The 17,819-nt window shown below is 17.4% G+C and overlaps 4 protein-coding genes and 1 non-coding gene across 5 annotated transcripts; 2 read left to right on the top strand and 3 right to left on the bottom strand.

Annotated features, from left to right (window-relative positions):
• Window positions 1-343: 343 nt before the first annotated feature.
• Window positions 344-460, bottom strand: PGSY75_1446000. The gene has a single exon (XR_001974570.1). It is a non-coding gene; the product is annotated as a U5 spliceosomal RNA (small nuclear RNA).
• A 1,091-nt stretch (window positions 461-1,551) lies between these two features.
• On the bottom strand, window positions 1,552-4,469 carry PGSY75_1445900 (putative ATP-dependent RNA helicase DDX5; the record flags this gene model as incomplete). The annotated part of the gene is made up of 2 exons (XM_018788146.1): window positions 1,552-2,112; window positions 3,447-4,469. The coding sequence occupies 2 exons, from the start codon at window positions 4,467-4,469 to the stop codon at window positions 1,552-1,554; spliced, it is 1,584 nt and encodes a 527-aa protein (XP_018639518.1).
• A 2,426-nt stretch (window positions 4,470-6,895) lies between these two features.
• On the top strand, window positions 6,896-10,867 carry PGSY75_1445800 (putative membrane protein; the record flags this gene model as incomplete). Its single annotated transcript, XM_018788145.1, has 3 exons — window positions 6,896-9,856; window positions 9,956-10,451; window positions 10,740-10,867. The coding sequence occupies 3 exons, from the start codon at window positions 6,896-6,898 to the stop codon at window positions 10,865-10,867; spliced, it is 3,585 nt and encodes a 1,194-aa protein (XP_018639517.1).
• A 1,559-nt stretch (window positions 10,868-12,426) lies between these two features.
• PGSY75_1445700 (hypothetical protein) lies at window positions 12,427-13,749 on the top strand (the record flags this gene model as incomplete). Its single annotated transcript, XM_018788144.1, has 3 exons — window positions 12,427-12,589; window positions 12,742-13,094; window positions 13,210-13,749. 3 exons carry the CDS (start codon window positions 12,427-12,429, stop codon window positions 13,747-13,749), a joined length of 1,056 nt encoding a protein of 351 aa, XP_018639516.1.
• An 809-nt stretch (window positions 13,750-14,558) lies between these two features.
• PGSY75_1445600 (putative RNA-binding protein) lies at window positions 14,559-17,106 on the bottom strand (the record flags this gene model as incomplete). Its single annotated transcript, XM_018788143.1, has 5 exons — window positions 14,559-14,878; window positions 15,003-15,927; window positions 16,035-16,103; window positions 16,281-16,468; window positions 16,818-17,106. The coding sequence occupies 5 exons, from the start codon at window positions 17,104-17,106 to the stop codon at window positions 14,559-14,561; spliced, it is 1,791 nt and encodes a 596-aa protein (XP_018639515.1).
• Window positions 17,107-17,819: the final 713 nt, after the last annotated feature.

Below are 17,819 nucleotides of genomic sequence, written 5' to 3'. Positions count from 1 at the left end.
TTTTTTTTTTTTTTTTTTTTTTTTGTTTAGCTAGCTCAAAAAAATTTAATTTATATATATATTAAATAATATATATATATAAATATGATATAATAGAGATAAGAAAAATATAATATAATAATATTATATATAAATAATATATTAAATATATTTCTTCATTTTTTATAATTTTTTTTTTTTTTTTTAAATTAATAATATATATATAAATATATATACATATAATATTTTTTTATTACATATATTTCATATGTATAATTTTTTTTTTTTTATTTATTTATTTAAATTTTGTTCATGTAAAAAAAATTGATAATTTATAATTGTTAATGTGATTATTTTTGTGATAAGCACCTAACTTAATAGGCGCGACAAAAATTTGTGGTATATTGTATTTAAAATACTTACTACACGGCAATCTTTAGTAAAAGGCGAAAGATTGATTCGTTATGTAGTAAGTACACACACCATTCATAAATTAAAAAGTAATTGTTTATTCTACTATGTATATTTTTCAATACCAAAACTGTACCTCTCAAATATATTTATTAATAAAAAAAAAAAAAAATAATAAATAAATAAAGCATTAATTAACATGATATTATATATATATATATTATATATTTAATATACATATGAATTTAATTGCTTTTTATAATATTTATGGAATACCATTATATATATTTTATCAATATTAATATGCCATAATAAAAAGTATATTTTTCATTTGCTATAAAAGTGAACATTATAAGATCTTATTTTTTTTTTTATGTTTATTTTCAAATATATTTATTTTAGAAAAGTTTATTAATTTTTTAAATGTTATGTTTTTTAAATTATAGGAAATAAAAGGATAAATGAAGTATGTTGAAAAAATAAAAAATGTAAAGAACATATATATATATATATATATGTATTATTTATTACGATATATTTATATTATTATTTTTAATTTATATGAATTCTTATATTTTAATTGTACATGAATTTATATATTTTATTATAATATATGTAAAAAAAATAAATAGATAAATAAAAATAAAAAATATATATATTTTATGATATTAATATATTTCATATAATAAAAATAACCAAAAAAAAAAAAAAAAAAAAAAAAAAAAATATTAATTTCTTCTTAATATACAATTTGGTTAAAAAAAAATATAAACATATGATACATATGGAAAATGATAAAAATAAATGAATAAATAAATTTATATATAATAATAATATATAAATAAATATATTATATAAAAAAAAATTTTCTTTCTTGTTATTTTTTTTTTTTTTTTCTTTCCTTAAAATAAAAATATGAATAAAAGAATATATGTATATAAAATATAATACATTATAACATTGATTACATATAATATTACATAACTTATATGTTGTTTATATAAAAATAAAATAATTAGATAAAAAAATTATATAATATGTGGTTAAAATAAATTTACATTTTTTTTTTTTCTCTTCTTTTTAATTCTTCATGGTAAAATATAAATTTAAATAGATATGAGTTTATATATATATATATATATATATATAATAATAATAATATTAGTAGAATCTGTTATTTCCTCTTAATGGTATATTATTTACATTGTTTGAACGCCCAGAACTATAATAAGGGTTTCTTCTTTGATTATTTCCCATAGAATAAGATATTTTTTCTAATTGTGGTGGTACTGGTTGTTCAGATTCTCTTAATATTTTAACTAAATCCTTTGCAAGTCTATATTTATCTGCTGTTAAAAATGTAAAAGATGCACCATGAGAACCTGCTCTTCCTGTTCTTCCAATTCTATGTACATAATCTTCAATTTGATTAGGAAAATCAAAATTGATAACATATTTAACATTTTTTATATCTAATCCTCTTGAAGCTACATCAGTTGCAATCATAATAGGACTCTTACCAGTTTTAAATTCATTCAATACCCACCTTCTTTCTTCTTGTTTTTTATCTCCATGTATACATAAAGCAGGCATACCATCTAACCTTAACGCCTTTGTAATAAAATCTGCATTTTTCTTTGTTTCAACAAATACAATAATTCTATCATTATCTTTAAAGATTCTTTGTAATAAAGACTTCAAATTTCCGATTTTTTCATGTTCCTAAAAATATAAAAATATATGAATATATATATAAACGTATGCATTGTATATACATATATTTTGTTCAAATTGAAATATTTTAAACCAGATATTTAATAGCACAAAATGAAATATAAAGATGAATTTTATATAAATAGAGAATATATATATATATATATATATATTTATATATAAATTTTTATTTTATATAATAAGGATCATATTTATGTTAGCCTTTTTCATTTCTTTCGAAATATTTGAAAAACGTAGCTAAACAATAAATTATCATAACTAACCTCATTGCAAATTTAAAAGTGATTGGGACATCAAAAAAAAAAAAAAAATTAAGATAGAAACGAAATGGAAAAAAAAATAAAAAATAAATATATATAAATCATTCATATTTTTCATATAAATGATTTATTTTTTTTTATTCTTTTCCTTTTTAATCGTTCCTTTCGCTCTTTCTTTTTTTTTTTTTTTTTTTTAATTTTTTGTATTAATATTTTTCAACAATCTTGCCGCTTCATATATTTTCCTTATATGTAGAAAAGATATTTATCCATAATTATGTATATAAAAATATTAAAAAAAAACAAAAAAAAAACAAACATATAAATGGATATCTTATAATCATTTAATAATTAAAAATAATAATAATAATAAACAACAAAAAAATAAATAATTTATATATATTATCTCATTTTCTTCATGGACAGGCAAGATTGACTAAAAAATAGAAATCATCACATTTAAAAAAATCAACAAAGATTTTTTTATTATTTATCACTTATAAATTTGCAACGAACTGCTCTATGAATCCTTATTATAAGCAATACAAATAAAATACAAATGTAAGGCACAAAATATGAAAAATGAAATATAAGCAAATAGGTACATTATTATGCTAAACAAATATAAAAATGTAGGTAATAAAATATATGAATGGATATATATATATATATATATATATATATATATATATTATGAAATGATAATATAATAAAATATCAGTAAATAATACACACATACACAAAAAAAAAAAAAAAAAAAAAAAGGAAAAAATATTAATAACTTTAAATATTGTAATAATACAATTTTTTTAAAACAATATATTTACAAAAAAAATAAAAATAACATATATTAATTATCATTAATTATAAAATAAACAAATAGATAAATAAATAAATACATATATATGTGTGCGCACATATATATACTTGAATATATGACAAAAAAAAAAAAAAAAAAAAAAAAAAGATCATTCATATATATATATATATATATATATATATATATATATATATATATATACATATAATGTTCATGAATTAAATGCAAAATAAACGAATTACCTCAAGAAGATATATTTCTTGTTTAATACTACGGCAAGCAGTTAATGTCAAAGAGCCAACATTTACTTGTATTGGTTGTTCTTTACATAAATCTCTTGCCAAGGCTTGTACTTCTTTTGGCCATGTAGCTGACCACATTAATGTTTGTCTATCAGGTCTAATTTGATCAACAATTTTTCTTATTTGTAATTCAAAACCCATATCTAACATTTTATCAGCTTCATCTAAAACTAGATAAGTAACCCTCATAAGGTTTGTTACATTTTGTTCTAATAAATCTATTAGACGTCCTGGGCATGCAATTAAAATATGAACACCTTGTTTTAAAGCATATATTTGTCCACTTTTAGGTACACCTCCATATGCACATGTATTTCTTATTTTTGATTCGGAGGAAAATTTGATACATTCTTGGCGTATTTGTTCAGCTAGCTCTCTTGTTGGTGCTAATACTAGAACTATAGGACCATCACCATATTTTAAATTAGGTTGAGCTAAAATATGAACAAATGCAGGTAATATAAAAGCTAATGTTTTTCCACTTCCTGTCTCTGCTTTACCTATCATATCTTTTCCTGATAATGCAATAGGCCATCCTTGTATTTGTATAGGTGTTGGAGCTACAATATTATTATTTTTTAAGGATTTTATAACATAATCTGGAAATCCTATTTTATTAATTGACACTACAGGTTTTGGTACATTTTCACCTTCTAATATTGTAATCTTATGTTTATCTCTAATTTCTTTAACTTCTTTTGCTGATAACTTACTTATATCTTCATGTTCTTTATAAAAATTTTTTTCAAACGGAACTAAATTTATAGTCTTCCAATCAATTGGAGCTAAATTCTTACCATAATTATTAGAATTGTTATTATAATTAGGAACATACCCTGCTCCATAATTCGCTCTATACTGTTGACCATAAGCTTGATAGTTTCCATAGCTGTTATTATAATCTGGGTAAGCATTATATCTATTACTATTATTATTATTGTTGTTGTAATTAAATCCTCTCATTGTATGATACAAATATTAAAAAAAAATATATAATATTTTTTACTATATAAATATATATTTATTTATATTATGTGATAAGTATTTTAATCTTATATATATATATATATATATTAAATATGAATTAATTTATAAAACTAAATATTATATAGCTAACACCTCATGATAAAATATATATATATATATATATATATATATTTATTTATATTTTATATCTTATTTGTCTTCAATCTTATTTTATTTTTTTCAAAGTGTACTTATATAAATAATATTTTGATATATATTTTTTTTTTTTTATTGGAATATTTATTTAATTAAATATTAACATTATTTTCTTTATATATATATATATATATATGTATTTTTTTTTTTTTTTTTTGTACTTTTTTATATATTATTATAACTTTTATATAACTCTAGTCATTATAAGTAAATATAAACATAAATATAATGTTTATTTTTCTACATGATAAAAAAATATATTATTTTTTGATATATAAATCTTTTCTCATTTTTTTTTTTTCTTTTTTGTTATATATTTGTAGTAAAATTATAAAAATCATACATTTTTTTATATATAAAACTTATAAATCATATTTGTATATATTTATATATATATCATATATATTAAATATTACATTTATTTGTAAAATACGTTATTCATATGTATCTGTAAACTTAAAGCTATTATTATTATTTATTTATTTATTTATTTATTTTTAAAAGCTTTTTTACGTAAATTTTAAAGATTTTGTGGCAAATAATATATATGTATATAAAATATTATTAATGTAATAATAAAAAAAAAAAAAACATTAATTGCATTAAAATGATTAAGAACATGTACTTTTTTTTTTATATATAATTTTATAGTGAATTATAAATATATATATATATATATATATATATATATAAACTTAATATTTATTTATTTCTTCTATTTATATATTCTTATAAATTATTATATATATTATTTATATATTTTTTTACAATTTACATTTAGGTACATTAATATTTTATGCTAATAATATAAATATTATAATTTATAAAAGTTATTCAATTAACATATTATAATATAATAGCCCATATATATATAATATATATATATATAGAAGGAAATATTTTAACTCTATTACATTAAATTATACATATATTATATATATTTTTTATATATAACAATATATTATAATTAAGATTTTATTTTACATAATAATAAAAATATTATATAGGCTTACGTTCTCATGAAAAAAATTATAAAACAATATATATTGTGTATAAAGAAATGATTATATATATATATATATTTTTAAATTGGTATAATTTCATATTATTCTTTTTCTTTTTGTATATGATAGAATAATAATTATTTTCTATAAAAAATTTCAAGCATAAAAAGAATAAAAAAATATAAATTCTTTAAGATATTTTTATTCCCCCTAATTTAGAATTTTAATACGTAATTATTTATTAATATATGAAATAAATTTATTTCTTTTTAAAAAATTAAAATTTACATTTTTTTTTTCTCTACATTTTTAAAAAATGTACATAATATATTATTCGATTGGTGAAAAGAAATATTTTTATTAAGTACAGAACAGACATACATATAAATATGTAGAATAATATATAACATAAATTATAAGTAATGTATACAAAACATGTAAATATAAACACATATATATATATATATATATATATATGTATTTTATATAGTATATATATTTAACCTTAAATGTCTTAACATATATAAAGTGCTACTGTAATTTCAAAGGTCTATTGTTTTACTTATAAAATATATATATATATATATATATATATATATATATAACATTCTTATGTTATAATATTTTTGCTTATATATAATAACATATATATCTTATGGATATTATAATCAATTAAAAATGTATAAAAAAAAAAACAATTTAATAGGGTTTTTAAAAATCTAAAGTACTTATAATGTCATATATATATATATTATTATTATGGTTTACATTACACTGATAAAATTCTTTTTATTTTTTTTTATTTTTTCAATTGTTCGTTCATAATTGTCCCAATATTTATTTTTAACTATCCAATCAATATAATGGTAGTGTCCACTTATAAATATATAATTTTTTTTCCACCTTCTTATATAGTGCAGTTAAACTTTTACACCCTAGAGCATGCTTAAATAAAATATTGTATATTTTAAGATTATTTATAAAAAAAAAAAAAAAAAAAAAAAAAAAAAAATTATATAAATTTCATATAAATATTAGGATTAAATCTATTTGATCTATTTTGTTAATATGTTCATAAGTCTTACAAAAAGAATACATATATATATATGTATATATTTAACATATTATATAATTACCTAAAATATAATTCCTAAGACATAATATTATATATATATATATATATATATATATATATATATATATATGTATATATTTTTATATCTAAGGTACTATTTATTTTTATTATTTTATTTTATATTTATTGTTTATATATACATTTTAGAAAAAAAAAAAAAATATAATATGAATAATTATAAAAATTATTGTTATGATGAGAGCATAAAAGATGCATGCATCCATGTGAAGGAAAATCCTTCATCACATGATAATAATAATAATAATATAGAACATACTAATAAAAGTTCGAATGATTCATCTACAAATATAATAAGTGCTAAAAAAGTGTCAACTCATGAACAAAATGTTCAAAAGGGTACTAAAAATTATTATCTTCATAATAATAATTACCCAAATATAATTAAGGAAGAAGGAAATATTTTTCAACTTGCATGTAACAAGTTTGTTAATTTCACACTACACAAACGTTGTTTTGTTTTTTTAAGTTTATTGATAGGTTTTTTATTGTTTATATTAGTAAGTATACCATTGTACGAAACTATGATTGATAATAAATTAGAAACATCATTTGGGACCTTTGATAATAGTTTAAAATATATTAGAAATATTTATCCTCTATCATTTGAAATAAAAAAAGCAGGTGATATCTTAACACAATCAAGTGACAAGCTAGGAAACAATACCAATCATTTTATAAACATTTATAAAAAAGAGAAAACAGCTACACTTATGTTTTTTACAGAAAATAATAATGATGAAAATCACATATTAGATTATAATATATTAAAAGATATATTCTTTTTATTACAATATTTTAAACAAATAAATATAATAATAGATCAAAAAGAAATATATTGGAATGATATATGTAAAAAATATGATACTCCCCTTAGTGGTACCAAATGTTTTGTCTTAGGTCTTTTTACAATTAGTGAACTTACAAATATAAATTATAATAATATAGAGAAATGGAATATATTTTTTGATAATATAATAAAAGAGGACACCAATTATATCAAAAATTTTTTTTCTCAAGCTATATACTTTTTACCTAATTTTTTATATATACCTAATAATTTTCTATATAAAATAGAAGAATCACAAAATATGAATAATATAATAAATAATATATATACTAATATAAAAGGTCTCCTTTTCGTTTATACATTTGATGATAATATAGAAAATGAATTATTAGATAATTGGTATAGTAAATTAAATGATTATATACAATTAATTAATAATAATAAATTATCTCATATTAATATTAAAAATCCTGATGGAACAATATATACACATATTTTAAAATATACCAAATTATTAAATGTATTAACAATAAATGATAAACAGTTACAATATGAAGAACAAAATTCAATTCTTTTAGGATTTCAATCAAATTATTTATTTATTTTACTTTCATTATTATTTATATTTTTTTATATAAATATTAACCTATCAACATTTGTAACATATACAAAAAAAGTAGTTTTACTTATATGTGTCTATTTATTAACTTTTTTTTCTTTATCATCTACATTTTTTATATACTTAATATTTAAATTGTATATAATGCGTATATTCCTCTTGAATTATTTTGTCTTGTTTTTTTTGAGTGTCTTATTTTGTTGTGTCAATATTTTTTATTATAACCAATATTGTAGGCCATCCACGAAGGATTCACAAAAAAAAAAAAAAAATAATAACAATAATAATGATAATAGTGATAATAATGATAATAATACATATGGAAATACTAATAAACATAATTACCATTTATCATATCCCATTAAAGATAGCCATTTTGAAACTTCTTATTACCACCAAGCAACTTATAAATCCTTATATTTTAATGGAATATTAACCTTTGTTTTAATATTGATATATACAGTAGGCCTATTTTGTAGCTACACAATTACAAAATGGTTTTGCTTAAATACCATATTTTCACTTATATCTTTATATATTTATTATGCCTTCTTTTTTAATAACATGTTTTGCTATTTATTTTATCTCAAAGAAAAAACAATAAATAATGACAATCATCCAAATGATGAAATTAAAGTAATTGATCATTCTAAAATGAATGATGACGAGGATAAAAAAGAAATGATTATTTTTTTGAATGCACAACAAAAGGTAAATAATAATAATTTGAATAATCTTAAGGAAAATAATTATTCGTTCGAAAATAATGGCATCAATTGGAATAACGATATGTTTAAAAATAATGATATACATACAAATCATAATAAAACCATATATACAAAAAAATGTATCACAAACCATTTTGACAAAATGGATACTTTTAAAAACAACCCTGAATATAAAGAACATAAAATTTATAATAAACAAAAATATAAAGAAAAAACTTTCTACATTTTTAAAAAAATATCACTATTACTTCTTCTCATCTTATCATTCCTAATATTATATCTATATATATTTATCAATAATAAAACAAATTTTAGTATTTTTAGATATATGAACAAAAATTCTAATGTCAGAATGTTTATAGAAAAATTTGAAGGTATAGCTAGCCACGTTATCGAACCGGCTTATTTAGTATTGCCTGAAACATTCAATTATGAAAAAGAAGATAATTTAATTAATGTTGTAAAATTAATTGAAGATTTAAAAAAAGAAAAATGTATTTATGATCCTATTATATCATGGATAACAACATTTGAGATTCTAAAAAATGATTGTAGAAATTTAAATTTTTTTGATACTCACTATGAATTAGATAATGATCCAGAAGAATGCATTAATTATAATTTAAAAAATGTAGGGAAAAAAAAAAATAAATTATATTTAGAACAATTAAGAAAACAATTTTGTAAAAATATAGACATATCATTATGTGATACATTTGACAAGATAATTTATAATTGGATTCATTATAAAAATGATGATATATATGAAAGTCATATGTTTCAAATAAAAACATCTTATAAGGAAAATATTGATCAGATTCTTCCTCAATATCATACAATAACTCCTCATATATTTTATGACAACTACATAAAGGTATAAAAAAGAAATATAAAATATATATATATATATATATATATATACATATATATATATATTTATTTATTTATTTATTATACACCACTTTTTATATAGATGGACGAGAATTATAACATTAGGAATAGCAGGATAGGTGCCATATTTCATAATTACCCAAGTTCTTATAACAAAAATATAGAGACAATTGAAAAAATAAATAATATTATTAAAAATAGTAATATAGAGAATATATATTTTTATTCAGAAACGTATGTTTTATACCAACAAGCTATGAAATTTCTTAAAGAATTCAAAATTATGTTCTTTTTTTATATATTCATCTATATTATTTCTATATATATATTTAATAAAATAGGAGTATTAATAATTTTTCCATTTTTATTATTTAATAGTTTAAGTATGTTATATTGTACTTATTTTTTTTCTATTAATACTGATGCCATAACAATTATATTATTAAAAATAACTACTGCTATATCATTATCTAACTATCTATATTCCACTTTGTATTTTAAAGAAACACAAAATGGTACTCCTCATTTTGATAACACAATAAAGAAATCGTTACCATATTTATTATTTCTAATATTATGTAAGTTATATATATTAAAATAAATAAATAAATAAATACATATATATATATATATATATAATATAAGAGATAAGACGTATTTATCATATATGAAATAGTCTATTCGTTAATATCATATAAAAGGATGAATTATGAAATATATTAATACACACATAAAAGGTGTTTATATATATTAAAAATCTCACATATTAAAATAGGACAAATGAATACGTAAAAAATAATAATATTATACATTTTACTATACTTTATACATATAATTTTATTTTATTTTTTTTTTTTTTTTTTCAGATTTGATTAGCTTTAGTGCTGGAGATTATATTTCGAATGTCGTAAGGTTATATATCTTAATTCATGTTCTGTTGTATATTTTATATTCTATTACCATATTTTGTATGCATAGAATTATGAATAAATAAATAATAAAAAAAATGATAATATTCTTAACAGTTTAATCAACTATTATAAAAAATATACAATTTTTATAACCATAATACAACTATATATATATATATATATATATTATTAATGTTTTGTTGTTTTTATAAAATAAATAATTTTCTTTTTTTCTTAATAACTTTTGTAAGGAATTCTATAAAATATTCCATTTGTAAATAAAAATAAAAATGAATTAATATAAATTTATATACATATATATTATATATAATAATTATAAATTCTCTTTTTGGTGAATCTAAAAAAACGGAATACATTTTAAAATGTAGCATCCAATTAATTATAAAGATAATAAATTTTCTATACAGAAAAAATAAAAAATAAGAAATAATTTATCATTAATATTATAATATTATGCTTTGCACACATCTGAAATAACATAAAATGAGGTTCTGCTCTGCTCTCTCATTTTAAAAATTAAAAAAAAATATATATAAGATTTATATATATATATAATATATATATATAATACAATGATTTATAAATATATTTTTATTTACTTATTTTTTAAATAAGTTATAAATATTACTTATAAGGTTCTACAAATTTTATTTTTAATTTAAAATATTTTTTAATATATTTTTTTTACTTCATTATAAATAAATATATAAAAAAAAATATATATATAGAAATATATTTTATTTTTACTTATAAGGGCATATTTATTTATATACTGGTTGTATATCAGCATAAAAAAAAAAAAGAGGATTTTTTTTTTAAAAACAAAAAAAAAAATGAGTGGGAAATGATCAAAAAAATAAAGAAAAAAAAATAATATATATATACATATTATATATGTATAATATATAGATATTTATATATTGTAATATAATTTATATATGGTATATAATTAGGTATTAAATATATATATAATATATATATAAAATAATAACACTATTTATATAAATATATATATATATAATAAGAGATATATATTAATATTATATATATATATATATATATATTTTTAATATACAATATATTTTACTATATAATATAAAAATATAAATTTATATGGATATATAAAAATAAAATGATATATATATTTTTTAAAAATATATAAAAAATTAATATATATTTTTTTATAAATTTAAAATAACGAATTAAAAAATATATTATAATTACATATTATATATATATATAACCTACATATATAAATATCAAAAAGCGTATAATTTTTTTCCCCTTTGTATTTTATATATAATAACAGTTGAATTAAAAAAGTACAATAAACAAAAACAATAAGTTAAAAATAGTAAGTTAATAACTATAAGTTTTTCCTTTATCCTTTGATCCTTTAAAATAAGAAAAAAACATATTTAAAAATAAACCTCCCTTTCAAAAGTAATACTTAAAAAAGAGGCAAAAAAAAAAAAAGAAAAAGATAATAAATAATAAAAAAAAGTGAGGTATATGTATAACATATATATATATTATATATATATATATATATATATATAACTTGTACTTTTTTTTATTTTGCCTATAAATTATATATTAAAGTTGTTTTAAACAGTTGAAGATGGCGACCAAAATACGCTATAGCGTCCATACTACTAATAAATTCTCTGTTTTTGATAGTGATGATAATTCAGAAGAAGAAATTGAAAATAAAAATTTAACAGAATCTCCAAAAAATGAACCAGATATAGTTTATGAGGAAAAGATCATTGATAATAGGAATGGTAAAATTATAATGCCTACTTTTGAATATAATATTTATATATATTCTGAATGTATTTTATTATATATGAAAATATATAGAAAAATGTTATATATATATATATATATATATATATATATATTCATATATATATATTTTTTTGTTGTTGTGTAGAAGTTAATAAGATAATCGAAGTAAATGATAATGTTGCTTCTCCAGTTATAAAAGATTATTATAACAAGAGAGTGAATGCTCATTATAATGATAGATATAAATATCCAGTGACTAGTATTAATGAAGTGAATGAAAATACGTATAGAAGTTATCGTGATAATTATCATTTAAGAGGAAATAATTTAAGGAATAAATTTACAAGAAAAAGGGGTGGCGGATATAGTAACGCTTCGACCAATATTCTTGGAGGTAGTAATTTTTACAGAGGTACTCGAAATTATGATTATAAAATGAATATGGACAGAAGAAACTATAACCCGTCTTATAATTATAATAAATTTGATTTTAGAGAGGTATAAACAAAAATATGTCTAATAAATAAGGTTCCTATATATATATATATATTTATATATATTTATATGTAATTATTATATATTTTTATATTTTTATTTTTTATTTTCCTTTTAGAAAATGTATAACGATTATAATGATAACACCAGTAAGTATGATAGCATGAAAAGGGATAATATAATAGATTATAAAAATAAAAATTATGAAGATAGCAGTAAAGCAGGTAGAAAATATAAATCAGTAACCATAGATTATGATCTCTATAGAAGACAACAAGAAAAAAAGTTAAATTCTAATAAAAGTGCAGAGAATAACGATAAAAAGAAAAAGAAAAATGAAGAGAATAATACTGAAAAAATCAATAAAGCTACTACTAATGTACCTAAAAAAAATGATACATTAGAAGAAGATACAAAATCAGATCACCCAAAAAGAAAAGCTATCAATGTTTATCAATATATTTTAGAAGAAGGTGGAAGAGTTGATAGACTTCCAGGTTTTCGTCGAAGTTATAGAAGTTTTAAAAAAGTTGATGAAAGTAATTGGAATAATAAATATGATAAATCTAAAATGCAAATTGATGAAAAAATTTTTAAAAAAAGAGATCCTCCAAATATAAATGATACAAGAGCTTTTCCATCTTTAACAAGTAAATGATTGATATGAATTCATATATGTAATAATAATATTTTAAAAAAAAAATGATTTTTTTTTTTTAATTATTTAACTGAGATGAGACATATATATATTTTAAAAATATATATATGTGTATGTGAATATTTTTTTGTTGAAAATAGAAATAATAATAAAAAAAAAAAAAACATTTAACAATAAAACTAGATATGAATAATTATAGATTAAAATAAATAATTTGTTCACCATATTATAAAAACACATATAAGATAGTATAATATGTACACGTATATAATTATATAATATTTTTAATTTTGCATGACTTTTAAATTTGTCATGCAATTTATCGTTGATATTTGACGAATTAAATGATTTTTTAATTTTTTCAAATATTTTAAATTTATCATTTAAATAAAGTGTTAATTTTGAATAATTATTAATAAAAAATAATAATATTAAATAAGTAAATAAATAAATAAATATAAATATATATATATATATATATATATATATTAATTATACATATATAATATTTTTAAATACTATAAGTATTATCGAAAAAAAAAAAAAAAATTAACTATTTAAAAATTAAAAAAAGAGAAAGAATGAATGAAAGATAAGAATAATATATTATACATATTAAATGTATTGATTCAAATAAATATGTTTGTATTGATAAATGTAGTTGGATCTTTTTGCTTTGGCTTGTCACATATTCGGTTATCAATAAGGAACATTTAAAAATATAAATATATATATATATATATATATATATATATATATATTACATATATATATGTTCTTTTATTTTTTGGTCAATATATTTTTATTTCCTACTTTTTGACAAGATATGCTGCTAAGGAGCTAAATTGATTTAACCAATTTGGAACGTCGCTTTTATTTTCTTCTTTTGTATTATCGCTCATTGAATTATAAGTAGAATTTTTTTCTTCCCTTGCATTTTGCTCATATTGAGAATTAGTATGGTTCTTATTTTGGTTATTGAAATTAGATATTTCTGCTACGTTAAAATTATTAATATTATTATTTTGTTTCTCATTAATATTTAAGGAATTAATTTGAAAGGATGGGTTGTTCGGATTATTGTAGAGATCCTGTCCACCTTTCATTATATTATTATTTCCAGAAAAATCTAAAAGAAAAAATATGTACATATATACATATATATATATATATATATATATTTAAATGGATAATATAAAAATATGAATAATTTATAAATAACAATATTATCAGTATTAATTTTTTTTATTTACCTGCTTGGTTGTAATTATTTAATGTATCCATATTTTGCCCAGAAAAAGTTAAAGGATTTTTCTTGTCTACTACTTGAGGATTATAACATACAATACCTATAAATATATTATTTAAATTATTATTATTACAGAATTGATTAAATATAGGACTTCCTGGAAATATTATATATAAATGCCAATTTTCATTTGTTGATACTAATCCAACTCTATCTTTAGTATTAAAATAATTTTTATAAGAACTAAAAATATTTTCATCTTGTTTATTTTCAATTTCGAAATAATAAATAGCTTCCATTTGTGGTATACTTTTCATCCTTTTCCTATGACTTATTACAATATTAGTAATATGACCATTTAAAAATATATTTACATTTCCTTGTAATGCATGTCCAATAATATTCAAGTTTTCTTTATTTTTCATACTTAATATACCTTTCCATATATATTCATTATTATTTCCTGTTATAATTGGTTTATTATTATGTATATTTTTTTCTTGAGGAGATGAAAACATATCTTGATTTTTTAATGACATATCATTATTATTTATTTTGTCCGATGAATTATATAATATTGGTTCATTATTATTATTATTATTATTTTGATATATATTTTGATTTTTACTTGTTTCCATTCCATTATTATTACTTGTATATATTGAAGGCCTATTAAATACATGTTTTGCACATGTTCTTAAATGATCACATAAATATAATTTTATTCTTGCTGGTTTATTATTCATCATATTATTTAATAATGTTTGTATAATTTCTTCAGCTTCATTTATTGTATGGTCGTTAGGTAACTGGTTTAACATTTTTTTCTCAGAATAATCTTTTATTAATCTATTTAACTCAAGACTGGAATTTATATTTCCACTTTTAATGTCGTTCATATTTCCAATCCTAGGTCTCTTGTTCATTTGCTATAAATAAAAAATAAAAATATATACATATAAATCTCTCATAATATATATATATATATATATGTATAATTATTAATATATATAAATTGTAATCCTTTTATAAATACCTCATAATCTATAAGGTTACTATTTTCTGAATCATATTGACTATTAATATCATCATTCATTAAACCATCCTGAAAAAAAAAAAATAAATAATAATAATTTAAAAATAATAACAAGTAAAAGTATACATCTCTATAAATATAAGCAATTATTTAACACATATAACTATAAATCATAACATAATAATATATATATATATATATATATATATATATATATATATATATTTATTTATTTATTTCTCTTACATTTGTATTTCTAATATTTCTCTTATTATTATTATTATTATTATTATTATATCGATTATTATGGAATTGGTTAGTTCTATTTATTTTCCTATGGAACTTATTATTATTGTAGTTGTTGAAATTATTATTCTCAGGATTATCTCCTGGATTTTTTTTCCTTTTATAATCTATTCGTAAAGCCCTTCCATCTATAAGAAAACAAAAAAAATAACAAAAGAAAAAATATATATACATATAATAATAATATCCTTTTGAAATAGATATAGATAAATATACATATAACCAAGGAAGCATAAATATAAATATAAATATATATATATATATATATATATATAACATGATATAACCATATACTTCACATTCATATTATATGTTCCTATTCGTGAACGCATACAACATTGACTTATATAAATTATAAATGAATATGCCATAAAAAATAAAAATAAATATCAAATAATAATTATTATGATATATATGTGCATATAATATAAATATATATTATACAGAATAAACATATTATAATATTTTATTCATTACTTAAAATTTTCCCGTTCATTTGTTTTAGACACCTTTTAGCCTCCTCAGGAGTACTAAAAAGAACATGAGCATATATGGCATATGGTCCAACATTTTTATTTACTTTAAGCTTTATACTTTCTATTAAACCAAATGGTTGAAATATTTCAAACAACTCATTTTCTTTTGTCTCTTTGGGTATGTTTTTTACACATAAGTTTCTTAACGCTTTATCATCAAATCTATTCTCAAATTCTTTTTTACTAGTATTAAAATTACTAGTTTGATTTTGTATTTGTATATCGGTCATTTATTAAAAACTTTTTTTTTTTTTTTTTTTTTTAATTTAAAATATAATATGCAACTTTAAAAGTGGAAAAGAAATAAAAACTCCTTGTCTATTTTTTTTTTTTTTTTTTATATATAATAATTATTAATTCTTTTGTATCTATATCTCCTTTTAATATTATTTTTTTTTATTTATTTTTTTTTTTTTCTGTTTTCTCTTTAAAAATATTTTCATATAGAAATATATTATAATAATAATAAATAAAACAAATAAATAAATAAAACGAATAGGAGAAAGGTAAATAATTAAAAATAAAAATATACAGATATTATATATATTTTTTGTTTCTGTGATTCTTTTATATTCTTAAAAGAAAATATTTAAAATTTCTTAAATTCTAACATTATTACAAATTATTTGGAACGCCCCACAAAGAAATATCATTTGGTTGCAAATTATATAATGATATATAATTAAGTATAGAACCAAATTACTTTTGAATCTTTTTTATTTTATTTTTTTTTTTTTTTCAACTTTTATTGGTATATTTATTATATTCAAAAAAAGTAAAATATACTAATAGAAAAAAAAAAAAAAAAAAAAAAAAAAAAAAAAAAAAAAAAAAAAAAAAAAAAAAAAAAAAAAAAAAAAAAATTTTTAAAAAAAAAAAAAAATTTAAAAAATTTTAAAAAAAATATATAAATAAAAAAAAAAAAAAAAAAAAAAAAAAATAT

The sequence above is a fragment of the Plasmodium gaboni genome, chromosome 14 (genome assembly GCF_001602025.1).
Source record: "Plasmodium gaboni strain SY75 chromosome 14, whole genome shotgun sequence".
Classification (NCBI taxonomy): domain Eukaryota; phylum Apicomplexa; class Aconoidasida; order Haemosporida; family Plasmodiidae; genus Plasmodium; species Plasmodium gaboni.
The sequence above is the reverse complement of the archived record's forward strand: the minus strand, read 5'-3'. Positions and strand labels throughout refer to the sequence as shown.